Raw genomic sequence first — 15987 nt, 5'->3', positions numbered from 1 at the left:
CGACCAATCCACCCTCCACGCCCAGTCCCGGACTCTAAACGTGGTCGCCTGCAAGAAGAGACGCCCTCCCACCCGCTGGCCGCGCCGCGCAGGGACACGTGCTCCCGCCACACAGCCCAAACCGCAGCGTGAGGCTGCAGCCGGAAAGGAAAAGACGCCCAAAGTTTCCGAGGCGCTGCTTTTTTCTTAAAAATACTTTAGAAAGGAAAATGTGTGTGTAATTTTTATTTACATTTTACATTTTTGTAGGTATAGTTGGGGTCAGACGTTTTTAATCTTGGATAAACAAGTCAGGCTTGGGGAGCAGTCTCCCTCCTACTTCTGACTCCACTTGTGGTGTGACCATGTTCATTACAATCTCAAAGGAGGGGGGAAAAAACTTGTAAAACACACGCGTAGCACGCACACAAAAACCATCTTACCCCAGTAGCGTTTTTTGTGTATGTACTTAGCTGTACTTTAAACAGCTGGTTTGGGGCACCTGGGTGGCTCAGTTGGTTGGGCCTCCGGCTTCGGCTCAGGTCAGATCTCACGTTCGTGGGTTGGAGCCCCGCATCAGGCTCTGTGCTGACAGCTAGCTCAGAGCCTGGAGCCTGCTTCCGGTTCTGTGTCTCCTTCTCTCTCTCTGCCCCTCCCCCTCTCATGCTCTGTCTCTCTCTGTATCAAAAATAAATAAAACATTAAAAAAAAATTTAAACAGCTGGTTTGTATGAGTCGGTTTAAGAGGCCAGAGATAAAAGGTTTCTTTTTCTTTTTTTTAATTGTCTATGAAGTTGCTGCGGTTTGCGCCTATTTGATGTATGTGTAAACAATGTTGTCCAATAATAAACCAGAATTTTACTGTGCTGAAAAAACTGCAGACCAGAAAAGGTTGTTACCTAAAAATATGTGGTCATTAAACTAGATAATCTGTAAAGCTTCACTCAAATCCCTACAGCTACTGAAAGGCGGGTGGGGGGGGGCGACAGATATTGTAGAAGGCTTTGCACTGTTTTAGGGGAGTAAAACCATGGATGATTTTAAATTTTTCTTCTTTTTGTTTATCATTGGTTTCCGATTTTTGTTCTATAATGAATATGCATTACATATGAGCTGGACAAATATTTAAGAACACAATAGAGAGATTTTACCACCGAACCTGGGTGTTGGTTTTTAGTAACCTGAAGGTATGTCCTTCATCCATTAGTAATGAGAACTGTAAATGGGAATCGTCTTATCCCTCCATTGATTTGCTTATTACTTTCCCTTACCTAATGAGGCTTTGGGGAAAATGATAAGGGAATTCTGCTCCTTTTCTCATTACTTCTGTGCGTACTGGCTTATTCTCTACCTAGGGATGATGGGACACAGTCCTGGAATCAGTTGATATCTCTCTCTCTTTCTCAGTCCCTCCCTCTCCATCCACACCCTACCCACCACTACACACACACACACACACACACACACACACACACACATGCTCACAGAAGTGGCCTTTTCTCTCCCTTTAACCTTCAAATCTCTTTATATTTTTTAATGTTTATTTTTGTGAGAGAGAGAGAGAGAGAGAGAGAGATCAAGCAGCAGAAGGGCAGAGAGAGAGAGAGAAACAGAATCCAAAGCAGGCTCCAGACTCTGAACTGTCAGCACAGAGCCTGATGTGGGGCTCGGACCCAGGAACTGCAAGATCATGACCTGAGCCAAAGTCAGAGGCTTAACCAACTGAGCCACCAAGTCGCCTCCAAATCTCAGTTTAAATATTACCTCCACTGGGGCGCCTGGATGGCTCTGTCAGTTAAGTGTCTGACTTCAGCTCAGGCCATGATCGTGGGTTCGAGCCCTGCGTTGGGCTCTGTGCTGACAGCTCAGAGCCTGGAACCTGCTTCGGATTCTGTGTCTCCCTCTCTCCCCTCTCTCTCTGCCCCTCCCCCACTTGTGCTCTGTCTCTCAAAAATAAACAAATATTTAAAGAAGATTAAATGTTACCTCCACAGAGAAGCCTCACCCGAGCAATCTAAGTGTAAGAATTCTGGTGCTGCCTTATACTCACCATACTGCCCCTGTATTCTCAAGGATATCTCTGTTCTGCTCTTTACTTCCAGAATGCTCTTGTCAACTCTTTCATATGTATTTCACTTCTTTACAAGTTTCCTGTTTCCCCCACAAGTACGAAGTTCCATCATGAAAACAGTGAGGATCTGTTTTGTTCACTGTTCGCTGCCATCTCCGTAGGGCATAGCTAATATTGAGTAAATCAGTAAATGAATGAATGAAATGGCTCCTTTGTCCTTTCTCTGTCGAGTTTTATTCTCAAGCAGTAGTATGATGCAACCAGTACTTTGCCGGCTCATAAGAGCCAATTGTTAATATTTCAGGAATTTAGTAAGCTAGTTGTTAAACTATTTAGTAACTTGAAATTGGCCATGTTGAGAGTATTCCAGGGGCGCCTGGGTGGCTCAGTGGTCGAGCGTCCAGCTTCGGCTTAGGTCATGATCTCTCTCATGGGTTCCTGCCCTGCGTCAGGCTCTGTGCTGACAGCTCAGAGCCTGGAGCCTGATTCAGATTCTGTATCTCCCTCTTTCTCTGACCCTCCCCTGCTCGTGCTGTCTCTCTCTGTCTCTCAAAAATAAATAGAAAACATTTAAAAAATTTAAAAAAAAAGAGAGTATTCCTACCACGGACATTGGCAAATGTTACGTGTCAAGATGTTCTTTTTTTCCCCCAAAGAGTTGCTTTATTAGCATACTATAGCTCTTATCCTCTAAATCCAGCTATAAATATTGAGATATCATGGCAGAAACCTGGCTCATAGTTTATTCAAAATCTTTCAATAGAGAATGCTTAACATTTTTTAAAAATATCAATTATATGCTATCCAATGATTTTCTTATTGGGAATACCTGAGTTTTTTAATAAGCTAAATTATAATCTAAAAATGTTATCTCTGACACCTGAAGTTTTTGTTTCTGTTTTTCAGATCCTTATGTGAAGATCCACCTGATGCAGAATGGCAAAAGGCTGAAGAAGAAAAAGACAACAATTAAAAAGAACACGCTTAACCCCTACTACAATGAGTCATTCAGCTTTGAGGTACCCTTTGAGCAAATCCAGGTAATGTCACACATCATTTTGTCTTCCCATTCAATTTTATTTCTTCCGTCTACATAAAGACATAGACCTTGTAAATGATCAGTGCTCAGGCCTTCATTAGAATTGCCATTCTTATTCCCATGCATATTTAATAATCAAGCCACATCCAGAAGGAAATGATAAAATATACAGCACAGGATGTGCTGATTCATCAGCTAAAAACAGCTGGCATTCTGTTGGGCAGAAATAAAGTCGGAAAAAGAAAATCAACAGAACGACTCTGCTAACTCAAAAAATACATCCATAAAGGTTAAAAAGCCAAGAGAAAAATGAGCTTTCACTATTTATTCCCAAGCCATAATATGTAATTGTTCTTATCACAGCTTTATGGCAAAAAAAAAAAAGAGATAAATACTTTAGTTGATGCTAAATATGGAGCATCTTTAACCTTTCATTATTAAAGGGTGATTAACAATAGACAAATTAAATGAAGTCATATTTTGTTTAAATTCAGCTTCCAATTTCTAAGTTGGAATGGATGGACATTTTTGTAAAAATAGAACCTACATTTGCCAGATAATAATTGTTATTATAAGGCGTATCCTATTAAAGGAACCTGTGGATAATATGTTCAAAACAGGATGCTACATGTAGCCACAATAGTATATGATCTCATTATTTAGCAATTTTTGAATATATTTAGGTTTTCTTACCTCATATCCATAGTGAGACCATTGAAATTCAAAGTTCACATGCAATAAATATCAGCTCTTTCTTGTGAATCTTTAATGGATATCAGAGAGTCAAATGTCTTAAAGCAACACGATTTTTACATTTTACTGAGTAACTGATGTAGGTTTATCTTTTCAATCATATAAGAGCTTGCTCGTAACATGAAGGAGAAATAAAAAAGTAGGCATCAAAACTACAACATGGCAATTTCTAAAGGTCCAGAATGTAAAAAATAAGTATATATTCTTTAGTTGCATGTTTTTTCCTTTTTTTTTTTAGTTTATTTATTTTGAGAGAGAGAGACAGACAGACAGGGTGTGAGCAGGGGAGGGGCAGAGAGAGAGGGAGAGAGAGAGAATCCCAAGCAAGCTGTGCCCCATCAGTGCTGAACCCAGTGCAGGGTTTGAACTCACAAACTGTGCAATCATGACCTGAGCCGAAACCAAAAGTCGGAAGCTTAACTGACTGAGCTACCCAGTGCCCCACATATTTTTACTTTTAATATAAAATGTAATTTAGAATATATACATATATATATTATTAATAAATCCCACCCTTATTCCATGAAGAAAACCAACATAATAGCTGCATGTGTTGTAGTGCCCAATTCAAACACTTTATGCATAACCTTATTGCATCTTTGTAATAACCTTATGCGAGAAGTTATTATCCCAATCTTATATATGAGGAAACCAAGGCTTAGAATTTCCTTATGTGTAAAATAGGAATAATGGACTCCACATCCGAGTGAGATTATGCATATAAAAGCACTTGGAAGGGTGCCAAGCACATACGGACACTCAAAATGGTTGACATCATTGTTATTATTCACAATGTTAATGTTTTCTCTTTTTTTCAAATTAACATTTTATTAGTAAATAGATCTAATAATAAGATGAAAACAGTATATAAATCAGTGCCTTCTATTAGAAGTGTGTGTGAGGACAGACATGTTTTATCACTGGTGCGCTCCAATGCAGTGGTCGCCAGCTTCAAGTGGGTGATGAGCACCTCAGCCACCGGTGGGATCAAGGAACTTTATTCATAACTAAATAGCTACATGTGGCCAGTCACTACTGTATTGTATAGGACAGTTCTTTAAAAATCACCAAGAATTCCACCATCCTCACTTCAGTTCATGGTCTTTCTCTAACCATTCTCATATGCATTTTCACATGGTAGCAAATTGCACATACTTATTTACTTTCAACAGTTGTTACATAAGTAAATGACCTTGCAGAGGACATTGATTCCCTGTCCCTAGCCACTTGTTAACCAGCCTGAACCAGTGAGGTCACTGCTTTGCACCGCTGGTAAATCCCTAAAACATCCACTTTTCTCCAATTTAGTTTCAATATTTGTTCAGTGAACTCTTTTTGAGTTCTAAGAAGTCATTCCTATGGAAACTGAAACCTCCTGGAGTTTGGGGGTTTTTTTAGTACTACCAAACAATGTAAGCAGGGTATTGAGATGAAAAATCCTGTTGTAAACTTTCTTTGAGCTACAATTCTACACCTTTAGCAAAAATAAATGGTTTTTTCCAACTATAAATTGCATCAGATGCAAATATACTAAAAATGAAGCACATTACGAATAAGACATATGCTAGGTTTCTGGGGCAGCACTTGAGAGGAGATATCATTCTGTGAGGACGGGCAGAACCTGAGCGCTTCACTGAGTGCAGTAGGCCTGGAAATAATGAGCACATCTTTGACTGCGTCCCTCGGCCTCTGCTTCTTGTTGGTTTGTTCTAGTCTTCACATTTTCCTAGAGAAACAGTCGAGCCTTTTCCATACTGAAATAAGGGTCTAGGTTTTCTTCCTTCTGAGATTACAAGATTATCGGCTTTCTCTTTGTTTCTTTCCCTATGAAGTATATATTATGAGCAAAATATGCTGATTTTTAAAAGCACATGTAAATGTTGTAGTCCCTCCCCTTAAAATGTATAAATAAACTACCTGTGCAGCTAGAGAAATTAATCCAAGGCCTTCATAAGGATATTTTGTCTTGAGTGCTATTTATCAGTATATTCCTAGGTGAAATCGTCAAAACTCACTCCAGCTATTCACTCCAACCTCTACAAACCCTGTTACTTTTGTGCACGGTGTCCCTAACGCTCCTACCCCACCCCTATTCCCTGCAATATGGTTTCATCCTGATGAATTTTCTTGGCCAAAGTTCTGAGAACTTTTCTGAGAACCAAACTGATTCTGCTCCAAATATCATCCAATGGATAGATGATTCCCATGATAATGGAATCAATACAAGGCCGCACAAGGGAAGATGGAGTTTGTTTCCTTTATTGCCAGTGGGTTGCATTTTACATTCTAAATTCCATTTCCACAAGTGGTCATTTTCTCTGATGTGAAGCTGAACATGGGTGCCATCTCTTAGCACATTGGTACAATAATGTGGTGCTCAGACTACAAAGCCCATGAAAGGGCCATAACCCAGCAGGAGCTCCATCCTGCCCTGGCTTCCATCATTACATTTTCCGTGCCTTTTAACTCTGGCCACCAAATGCTATGCATTCTACTTTATTCTAAGCTCTTCTTTTATCTCTACACTCGGTTTCTAGATTAGAGCCATCACACATTTTGACTAAGCAAATCCATTACTTAGGAAGCAGAACTAAACTGTGCTTTGAAAAAGTGTGTCTTTCATATTATAATGGCATGGGTTTGCTTTCGTCAATTCAGGCAGTTCAAAAGCATAAGTTATTAAATAAACTCTCACAATGTAATGGAATAACTGAAGTAAATCTTGTGTGGCCTGAAAGGTTATTTCCATTTGAGATCAGTGCTGGATACACAACAGTTATTCCGTAAATGTTCATTGAGAAAATGCATAAATGGGAAAATTATTTTTCCTTATGACTTTTTAAAGCCTTTCACTCTATTGTCACATTTAATTCTCATAATAATCATGTGATTATTGTACCAAATACCAATGCCAGAACTCTTACTGATGAGGCGATTGAAACGAATGAACTCAGAGGTGGACACAGCTGACAAAGACAACACAGCACCACGGGTTACAGCACAGATTATGAAAACCACAGCACGCATTCCTTACACGACCGCAGGCAGGGAGTTTCACCGCATCTTACGTGAGGAATGGCAGTACTAATAGGATCTATTGTGAGAAGTAACTGAGTAGTTCATGTAAAAGACTTAGAATTGTGCCAAATACCTCACAAAAACTAACATTTATTCAGTATTTTGAAGATACTGAAGAAGGTGATGATGATAATATAGTGATGGCAAAATAGGGATCGGACTCAGGTTTTCGTCTTCGAGTCATTTTCAGTCTTGTTTGGTGTTTTGAGATCAGTTCTTACTTACAATTGCTTAGATCTGAAGGAAGCTTTGCAAGGGGCCTTTCTCTGTAGGGCTGGATGAGTGATGTTTATTTTGTGTCCTCTTTCAGAAAGTGCAAGTGGTGGTAACTGTTCTGGACTATGACAAGATTGGCAAGAACGATGCCATCGGCAAAGTCTTTGTGGGCTACAATAGCACCGGGGCGGAGCTGCGACACTGGTCAGACATGCTGGCCAACCCCAGGCGCCCCATCGCCCAGTGGCACACCCTGCAGGTAGAGGAGGAGGTTGACGCCATGCTGGCGGTCAAGAAGTAAAGGAGAGAAGCCTTTCCGCATCTGCCCACATAGTGCTCTTTAGCCAGTATCTGTAAATACCTCAGTGATATGGGTCCTTTCATTTTTCCAGCCATGCATTCCTAACAAATTCAGTGGTACTTCAAATCCTGTTTTAATTTGCACAGATTTAAACGTAGAGAGCCCCTAAGCCCTTCATCATGCCACTGCCCTCCAGATCCACTCTTCTTTTAAGCAATATGATGTGTAGATAGAGCATGACTGAAATTATTTATTGTATCACACCGTTGTATATACTAGTATGCTAAAGATTTATTTCTAGTTTGTGTATTTGTATGTTGTAAGCGTTTCCTAATCTGTGTATATCTAGATGTTTTTAATAAGATGTTCTATTTTAAATTATGTAAATTGACTGAGATCTAGGAGAGCTGATAATATATTATATGGTAAATATAGTATTGTCTGCATTCCAGCAAAAATATCAACTTGTAAGGCACTCGTACAGTGAAACTGACATCTTAAAGGACAACTTAAACCCGAGCTTTCTATTGAATCATTTGAGTACCAAGATATACCTATACCACATACTTGGTGGGTGAATCCAATTTTGTAGAATTTCTTCACAGGCAAATTAGCATGATCTGAGCAGCGTCCAGACTGACCTCCAGGAAGCATAGCCACAAACCAGAATAGCATCTGTCTGTACATATCTACAAACCCGAAACAAGGGCTTCCCTCTCACATTCGAGGGAGCAACTGAACAGGAGCCAATGACTTCCTATCACTGCATACAGACTAACCATATGACGGTGTTCCTTGTGTGCGTGCGCGTACATGTGTGCGTGTGTGCGTGAGCATTTGTCTGGGGATGGGGTGGGTGGGAAAAAGCTGAGGGGAGAAGTCAGCATTTCTGAAATATTGCCTGACTATTTAAAAAGAAAAAAAAAAGTAGCTCTCCGTTATCACCTTTATACAAAATGTGCATCCTGTGAATTCTGTTCCAGATTTCGTACCTATAGTAATTCCAAAAGGTTTGCACATTAGACTTTGTAACAAAATATTTTATTACACAAAACCATATTAGAAGGAATGCAGAATATTTTTAACACAGCAATCTGTGCTTATGACACAAAATTACTTTGTGGTCAACAGACAGTATTGTAATCCCATCAAAAGATGAAAAAAATAAACAATTAGCCATAGTTCTGAATGCACTTCTATTAAGCCAAAACAGACAGCTAGTGATCTTTTTATATGCTCTTTTTACTTAAATAAGTTTTAATTTGTCCTTTAAAAAAAAGGTGAAACAATACCAAGAACAAGTTCTAGCAAACTGAAGCAACCTCTTATGTATACTAGCCGCTTGACTTAGGAGGAGTTTTTAAATGTTTCCAATGTCATTATGTAGTAAATGGCACTATTACGAAGCTACTAGTCATTCCATAAGAGTCTTCAAGGACTGCTCTGTGTAACACTGTGACTGCCGTGTGTGCTTAGACACGTAGTTTCCTCAGTGGATAGCACTCAGTTTATCCCGTAGTGATGTTGTAACAATACTGCCATTCCCTCCTACTGCACTGCCCAAGGTGTGTGTAGCACAAACAGTTCTCATTACAAAGGACCAATTCCGAACTGAAAAAGCTATGCATAGGACAAGAGAGACACACAGAATGGGGTGGAACACACAGCATTTGTCAAGCACTGTGCAATATTCCATACTCTTCCCCCACTACGGTGGACAACCAGTTTGTGGAAGGGCAGCCTGCCAGCTCACGCTGCAGCCACTCACTTCTGGGACCCAATGTCACTCCCAGGCCACAGACAGTAGTGAAGCATTGAAGTGAAAGCTTATCTTCAAAATACCAAAACAAAATGGAGGAAAACCAAGCATTCGCCTCATGTTCGGACGTTAGGATGCCATGCCACGTTTCTTAAAACCTACAGAGAATTCAAACAGGGCTCATGGGAGGCTTCACACGGGGGGCTGGTTGTTTCCTGATAAAACTAGAATTCCCGTCATTATTCTTTTCTCATCAAACAAGAGGGAAGCCCTTGGCCTTTCGGCCCAGTCACAGCAAACTTGTTAGTACTGGGACAGACACAAAGGACAAAGGAGAATAGCATCTCCCTCTCTGTGCATGGTCCATACTTTTCTAAAAACATAGGTGATAAAAGATCCACAAGTCATGATGTGAGATTAAATATCAGTTTGAACGGAAGAGTCAAATGAGAATCTGTCCAGTTTAAAAGACCAAACTCTACCAAACAGAGGGAGTTGATTGACTTTTAAAAATCTCTTCCATATCAGAAACTGACATTTAATTTCACTGTATTCAGCTTTCAGTTGTTCACACTGAAACAACACTTTAAAGCAAGCAGGTTCGAGCTGCCGGATCCACATTATTTCTTGCATTAAAGTACTATTAATGCATTCTCTTGCAACACTGCCAGACATGGGACTGTCACCATAGAATTAGTTGGTACTATGCCATCTTTCACAAGTCAGTGACCGAACCTGCTTTAAGACCCAGATTCATCCTCAGATACGCCACATGTACCTTTCTGACAAAGCTGTGTAAAGTATTAGAAGCTGATGCTCTAGAAAGATCCTAGTTGCCTTTGTGTATATTTACTGCCTGCTTGAGTGTTTCTATGTGTGGGTTTTCTCTGTATCTTGTAGAAATGTTGGGGTGTTTTCTTCTGCCATATGGCTCGTGGCCCGCGAGCCAACTACTTTAGCTGTATTTACCTTCATTTTTGATGAGGTGGTTTAAATTTTGTTTTACTTTGTGTAGTGACCCCACAGTAGTTTTCTGATTGTTGTTAAAAATGACTTAACATATTACATGGATATTCAATAAAAATGTTTTATTTCCTGTTGATGTTGCCGCCTTTCAGCTCTTCTTCTGACTTGACTCTGCTGCGGAGTCCGTGGCCTGGGGACTCTGGGGGCTGCCGGAAGCAGCAGCAGCTGGAAAAAGCCTACACTGAATGCCTGTCTCAGAGTCATGCCTATGAATATAGAATGGCCGAAGGGGGAGCAATCCCAGAGAGGACGGCCATCATGTCCCAGCATTCCTCAACCTCAACACGTGTTTCTGTCTTCCTGTTTACTATCAGTTCAGCCAGCACACTTTCAGGCTTTCTTTTTGCCTAAGATGTGTCCTGCAGGGTTTTCATTCTACAGCTTAAGTCACATAGCCTCCCCAAAATGGGACTGAAAATAAGATTTTTAAAATTCCATTTTCAGCGGAGGGCATGACACATTAAATACCCTGCCTACTGCAATTACTAGATAAAACAAGTAAACATCTTTCCTCCACGAAATTCAACATTTATGTGTGCCTACCATATACCATGTTTTTACTGGATGCTGGAGATGCAACAAATAATGTAATAAGATATACCTGGCCCCAGGGAGCCCACAGTCACAATACAGCCACACTGTCACAATACACAATGATATCTGAGTCTCTGAGAACCTCCTCTAGACCAATCATAGTGGACACCACGAGGTGCCACCCTGATCCCCTTCAGCACTGAGGTAGTCAGCCACAGCTGCTAGAAGCCTTGTCTGATGGCAGCTCACCGAGTGCCCCTCTGCCCTCTACTGAGGAAGCCGCCTAACTTAGCTCAGGCCTCCTCCCTGGCCACATTCCGTGGGCCCATGCAGGCCCTCTCAGAAGTGATGCCTCAGTTTCCAACCCCAAGCGTTCATTGAGAAGGGTTACTGCAACTGCTGTGTGGCTCACCTTCTCCCTCTCCCCAATCCATTCTCCTCATTCCTTTACCGGTGTTGGTCCCAAGAGCACTCCTCCATAAAACCCATTCCTCTCAGAATCTTATCCTGAGGATCCCAGCCTAGAATACATTGTTTAGGGGAGGAGAGATCAAGAAAAGTTTGTGAGGTAAGCCCTAAGGGAACTGGTAGGAGTTATCCAAGTCAGAGAGTAGGCAAGCCTGTGGCAAAATTTATCTCATTATCAAAGCTGGCTACACCGTATCCCCTTCAGCCAGCTTTTATTAGGCACTGCCAAATAGGGATAGGGACTAAGCCAAAACAACCTCGTCAGTCAGTGGAAAGACATTTAATTATATACACTCTGGAGCAGTTGACAGAGTTCTAAACAAAAGTTGAGAAAAGAAAATTTAAGGCCCGCTTAGAATTAGATACAAAAACAAAGCAAAACAATAAAAGAAATCAGCAGTGGCATTATATACACAATGGAGTATTACTCAGCAATAAAAAAAATGAAATCTTGCAATCTGCAACTAGGTGAATGGAAGTAGAGGGTATTATGCTAAGCAAAATTAGAGAAAGACAAGTATCATATGACTTCACTCACATGAGAACTTTACGATACAAAATAGATGAACATAAGGGAAGGGAAGCAAAAATAATATAAAAACAGGGAGGGGGACAAAACATAAAAGACTCAAATATGGAGAACAAACGGGTTACTGGAGGGGTTGTGGGAAGAGGGTGGGCTACATGGGTAAGGGGTATTAAGGAATCTGCTCCTGAAATCACTGTTGCACTATATGCTGACTAACTAGGATGTAAATTGAAAAAATAAAAACAATAAAAAATTTAAAATTTTAAAAATCAAAATAATTCCAAAATTAAAAACAAGAATTTAGCATTATAAATATTATTTGGTTTTCAAGAGTGAGCATTTTGTTTTTCTTAAATAGCTCTTGAAATCAGTTACAAAACCATTTAAAGAGTATTTCTTTTTTAAAATCTTTATTTTTAATGTTTATTCATTTTTGAGAGAAAGAGGGCGTGTGAGTGGAGGAGAGGCAGAAAGAAAGGGAGACACAGAATCTGAAGCAGGCTTCAGGCTCTGGACTGTCAGCACAGAACCCGATGCAGGACTCAAACCCACGAACCATGAGATGAAGTCAGATGCTCAACCAACTGAGTCACCCAGGGGACACACCTAAAGAGTGTTTCTTAAATGAATTACAAAAAAAACCATCACCCCATCCTTGTCAATGTTTGTTTTCCCAAAAGGTTTTTAGGTTTAAGACATAGACACTTAGGGGGCGCCTGGGTGACTCAGTTGGTTGAGCGTCTGACTTTGGCTCAGGTCATGGTCTCACGGTTCGTGAGTTGGAGCCCCGCATTGGGGTCTGTGCTGAAAGCTCAGAGCCTGGAGCCTTCTTAGGATTCTGTGTCTCCCTCTATCTCTGCCCTTCCCGTACTCACACTCTATCTCTCCTTCTCAAAAAAATAATAAACATTAAAAACAAATTTTTTTTAAGACACATACACTTAGGATATTTATTAGGTGTTTTAGTCAGGACAACCAAACTATTCCGGGTATTTCAAAGAGGGAATTTATGCAAATGGTCACATATAAGGAATGAGAAGGCAAAGCACAAACAGTGGGTTACCCCAGTAATAGATGCCACATGTGATTTGTATGCTAGGACTGCCCTAACAAATACCACAGACCTGGTGGCCAAAACAACAAAAATTTATTTTCTTACAGTTCTGGAAGTCAGAAGTCCTAGATCAAGGTGTTGGCAGAGTTGGTTTCTTCTGACGCTCTCTCTTTGGCTTGTAGACGGCCATCTGGTCCCATTGTCTTCACGTGGTCTTCCCTCCATGTGTGTCTGCATTCCAACCTCCCCTCTCTATGAAGACATGAATCATATGGAATTAGTGTCTGCCCTCACCACCTCATTTTAACTTAACAACCTCTTTCAGAACCCTATCTCCAAATAAAATCAGATTCTGATTAGGACTTCAAAAAATGAATTTGGAGGGTGGGGCACAATTCAGCCCATAAACACCACCCAAAGGCTGGGAAAATAAAATGGAGAAGATAGCGTTATGTAGAACCAGAACTCTAAAGGTGGGGCTAGAATGTAGGGACAGTACCACTGGGCCCCTCTTTTCCTAGACCATCAAAGCGTTATCAGGTGCTGGTGCTGGCACCAAGAAAGACGATCCATGCTGGAGGTTCTGGAACTGATCCAGTAGCAGCCGACTATGGTTAGGGGAAAGCCAACAGAAGCTAGAAGCAGAAACAGGATTTTTCTCTTCTCCTCCTACCTTCCAGTTCAACCAGTGCTTCTCATTAGGAAAACAAAGAAAGTTTAGGTAATAGTCTGCTGCGTCTTAAAACCCCTCCCCCTCCCCCACGCCAAGTACATAGCAGAGCACAGCAAGGTAGAAGTAAGGATGGAAAACAAGGAGGCAAATGACCAATACATTAAATGTCTTAGTCTGTTCATGTTGCTATAACAGTAGTACCATAGACAGTGGTTTAAGCAACATATATTTATTCCTCACAGTTCTGGAGGATGGGAGGTCCAAGACCAAAGCACTAGCAGATTCAGTGTCTGTTGGGAGGCCATCTCCTTGCTGTGTCTCACCTTGGGGTTGCTCTCTGGTGTCTCTTTTATCAGGGTACTAATCCCATTCATGAGACCTCCACCCTCACGACCTAATACAATCGCAAAGGTGGTTAAGATCTCCACATAAGAATTTGGGGTGGGGGGACACACCCATTCAGTCTATAACATCAGGAAACCTTTAGCAGCTGCATCGACTTTCTAAATACTCTTGTTTCTTCCCTGGAGAATTCAGGTGTTCCTATCTGAACCACACAAGCCATCCCACCCTTGAAACAGAAGTATAGGAATCACATTCTTCTTCTATTTATGCAGAGAGTTTACTATTACAGATTTGAAAATTCCAATCATGATTGCCATTATCCCCACCCTGCAAAACAACTTTATTACAAATGCACAAGGCTCTTTGATGTTTAGCAAGTGATTTAAGCTGCACACAAATTTTTACTGTAAAACAGTCAGTGACTTTGGAATAAGAAGGTAAAAGAGCAGGAGAATAAAAATGAGATATAGCCTGATACTAAATGTACAAAGAAATATTCCAAAGCATACAGAGTAATAATTATGTAGGAGGAACCATCAACAGGGAGCAATAATAAAAACACCACTCGAACCTTCTGATGATTTGCGTGATTTAAGTTCCAAGGCTGGCTACACGTTGCTTGCATTTTTAAAAACTGCATTTCAGATATATTGATTATTTTACCCTCTCCCACCAATACACATCCCTAAAGCTCCCACACTCATCTCTTTTCTTTGACAATAATAACCATCCTGCCAGCAAAGCCTTTCACCCTGTGCAAAATGTACTTGCTGCTGCCTGGGTGCACACAGGTTGAAGAGCATTTGGTACCAAACAAGCCACTTGCTTCTGGGCAGTCCACTTTACCACTGTCACCTTCCTACGGCCTCTGGACTGGGAGGGCAGCAAAGTGTTGACATGCCATATAGGCAGGATTGTTTGAGTTGCATGTGGAAGGAACCCAGTTTAAATTGGATTAAAGAAAAGAGAGAGGGAAAGAAGAAATGGGGAGAGGAAGAGAGAAAGAGAGACTCAGAGACAGAGAGAGAAAAACTATTGGATCATCCAACCAGGAAAGTATGGTTACATATGGGAACAGCTAGATCAAGGGCCTCAAACAATGTTATGATTCCCGTTCATACTCCCTGTCCCTGTCCCTGTCCCTCTCTCTTTCTCTCTCCTTCCTCTCCCAACTCTACTGTCCTCTGTACTAACTTCATTATCAAGCCCCACTGTCACCATGTGGCGGCACAGATGGCCCCTCGCAGCTCCAAGCTTATATTCTTCCAGGTTAGCATGCTTGCGGAGAGTGCTACTTTCACAGTTATATCACCAAAATTCCCAGACCTGACGTATACATGCTTGGGCCACATGCCCTTCTTAAAATGATCATTGGGTCCAGACACGGCCGTGTTTACTTTAGCCAAACCTAGCTTATGTCCTCAGCCCTAAAGCCACAGAGATGGCATAAGGACAGTTCCTCAAAGGCAAATTAAAATGCTATTACCAGGAAAGAAATGTGGATACTGGGCAGACAAAAACAACAGGTGTCTACTCTTTGGCACCTGGTATATTTCTACCCTGAGAGGAAGGACACTGAAGGCACAAACTCAGGCCACAGCAACACCCTGGTCATTCGTCCCTTTGACCAGAAACACTACTGGAAAGAAAACATTACAAATATGCAACACTTTTCAATTACCTGAAAACATCTATTCACCTTCCTATTTATTGTCAGGAAAACTAATCATCTGAATTTTAAGCAGCCTTTTTTTGAAGAAATTGAGATATTAACATGATTTTAGTTTCTTGAATTCATAAATATTATAGAAATTTGACAGGAATGAAGGGAAATAGGAAAAAATCATTCTACACACCCTTGTTGTTTTTACATATTGGTCTATATACATTCACCTTTTAAATAGTTTTACTTACTAGTGTACATGCAATTTAATTTCTTTCACTTTGTGTGAAAAGCAAGCCTTGTTTCTTGTTGTCACATAGTCTTTACAACCTTATTTTTTCTTAATTTAATGTTTATTTATTTTGAGAGAGAGAAAGAGAGAAAAAGAGCATGAGCAGAGGGGCAGAGAGAGAGGGAGACACAGAATCTGAAGCAGGCTCCAGGCTCTGGGCTGTCAGCACAGAGCCCAATGCAGGGCTCGAACTCATGAACCACAAGA

At 40.8% G+C, this 15987-nt stretch overlaps 1 protein-coding gene across 3 annotated transcripts in view; it reads left to right on the top strand.

Annotated features, from left to right (window-relative positions):
- SYT1 (synaptotagmin 1) overlaps positions 1 to 10298 on the top strand; it is a 533656-nt gene extending 523358 nt beyond the window's left edge. For all 3 annotated transcript variants that reach the window (XM_029954928.1, XM_029954926.1, XM_029954927.1), the window contains 2 exons: positions 2957 to 3090; positions 7231 to 10298. In XM_029954928.1, the coding sequence (XP_029810788.1) occupies positions 2957 to 3090; positions 7231 to 7437 (341 nt within the window). In that variant the 3' untranslated portion in view covers positions 7438 to 10298. The remainder of the gene's footprint in view (positions 1 to 2956; positions 3091 to 7230) is intronic.
- Positions 10299 to 15987: the final 5689 nt, after the last annotated feature.

This window comes from Suricata suricatta, chromosome 10 (genome assembly GCF_006229205.1).
Source record: "Suricata suricatta isolate VVHF042 chromosome 10, meerkat_22Aug2017_6uvM2_HiC, whole genome shotgun sequence".
Classification (NCBI taxonomy): domain Eukaryota; kingdom Metazoa; phylum Chordata; class Mammalia; order Carnivora; family Herpestidae; genus Suricata; species Suricata suricatta.
Note: the sequence above shows the minus strand (reverse complement) of the source record. Positions and strands in the feature narration are given on the sequence as shown.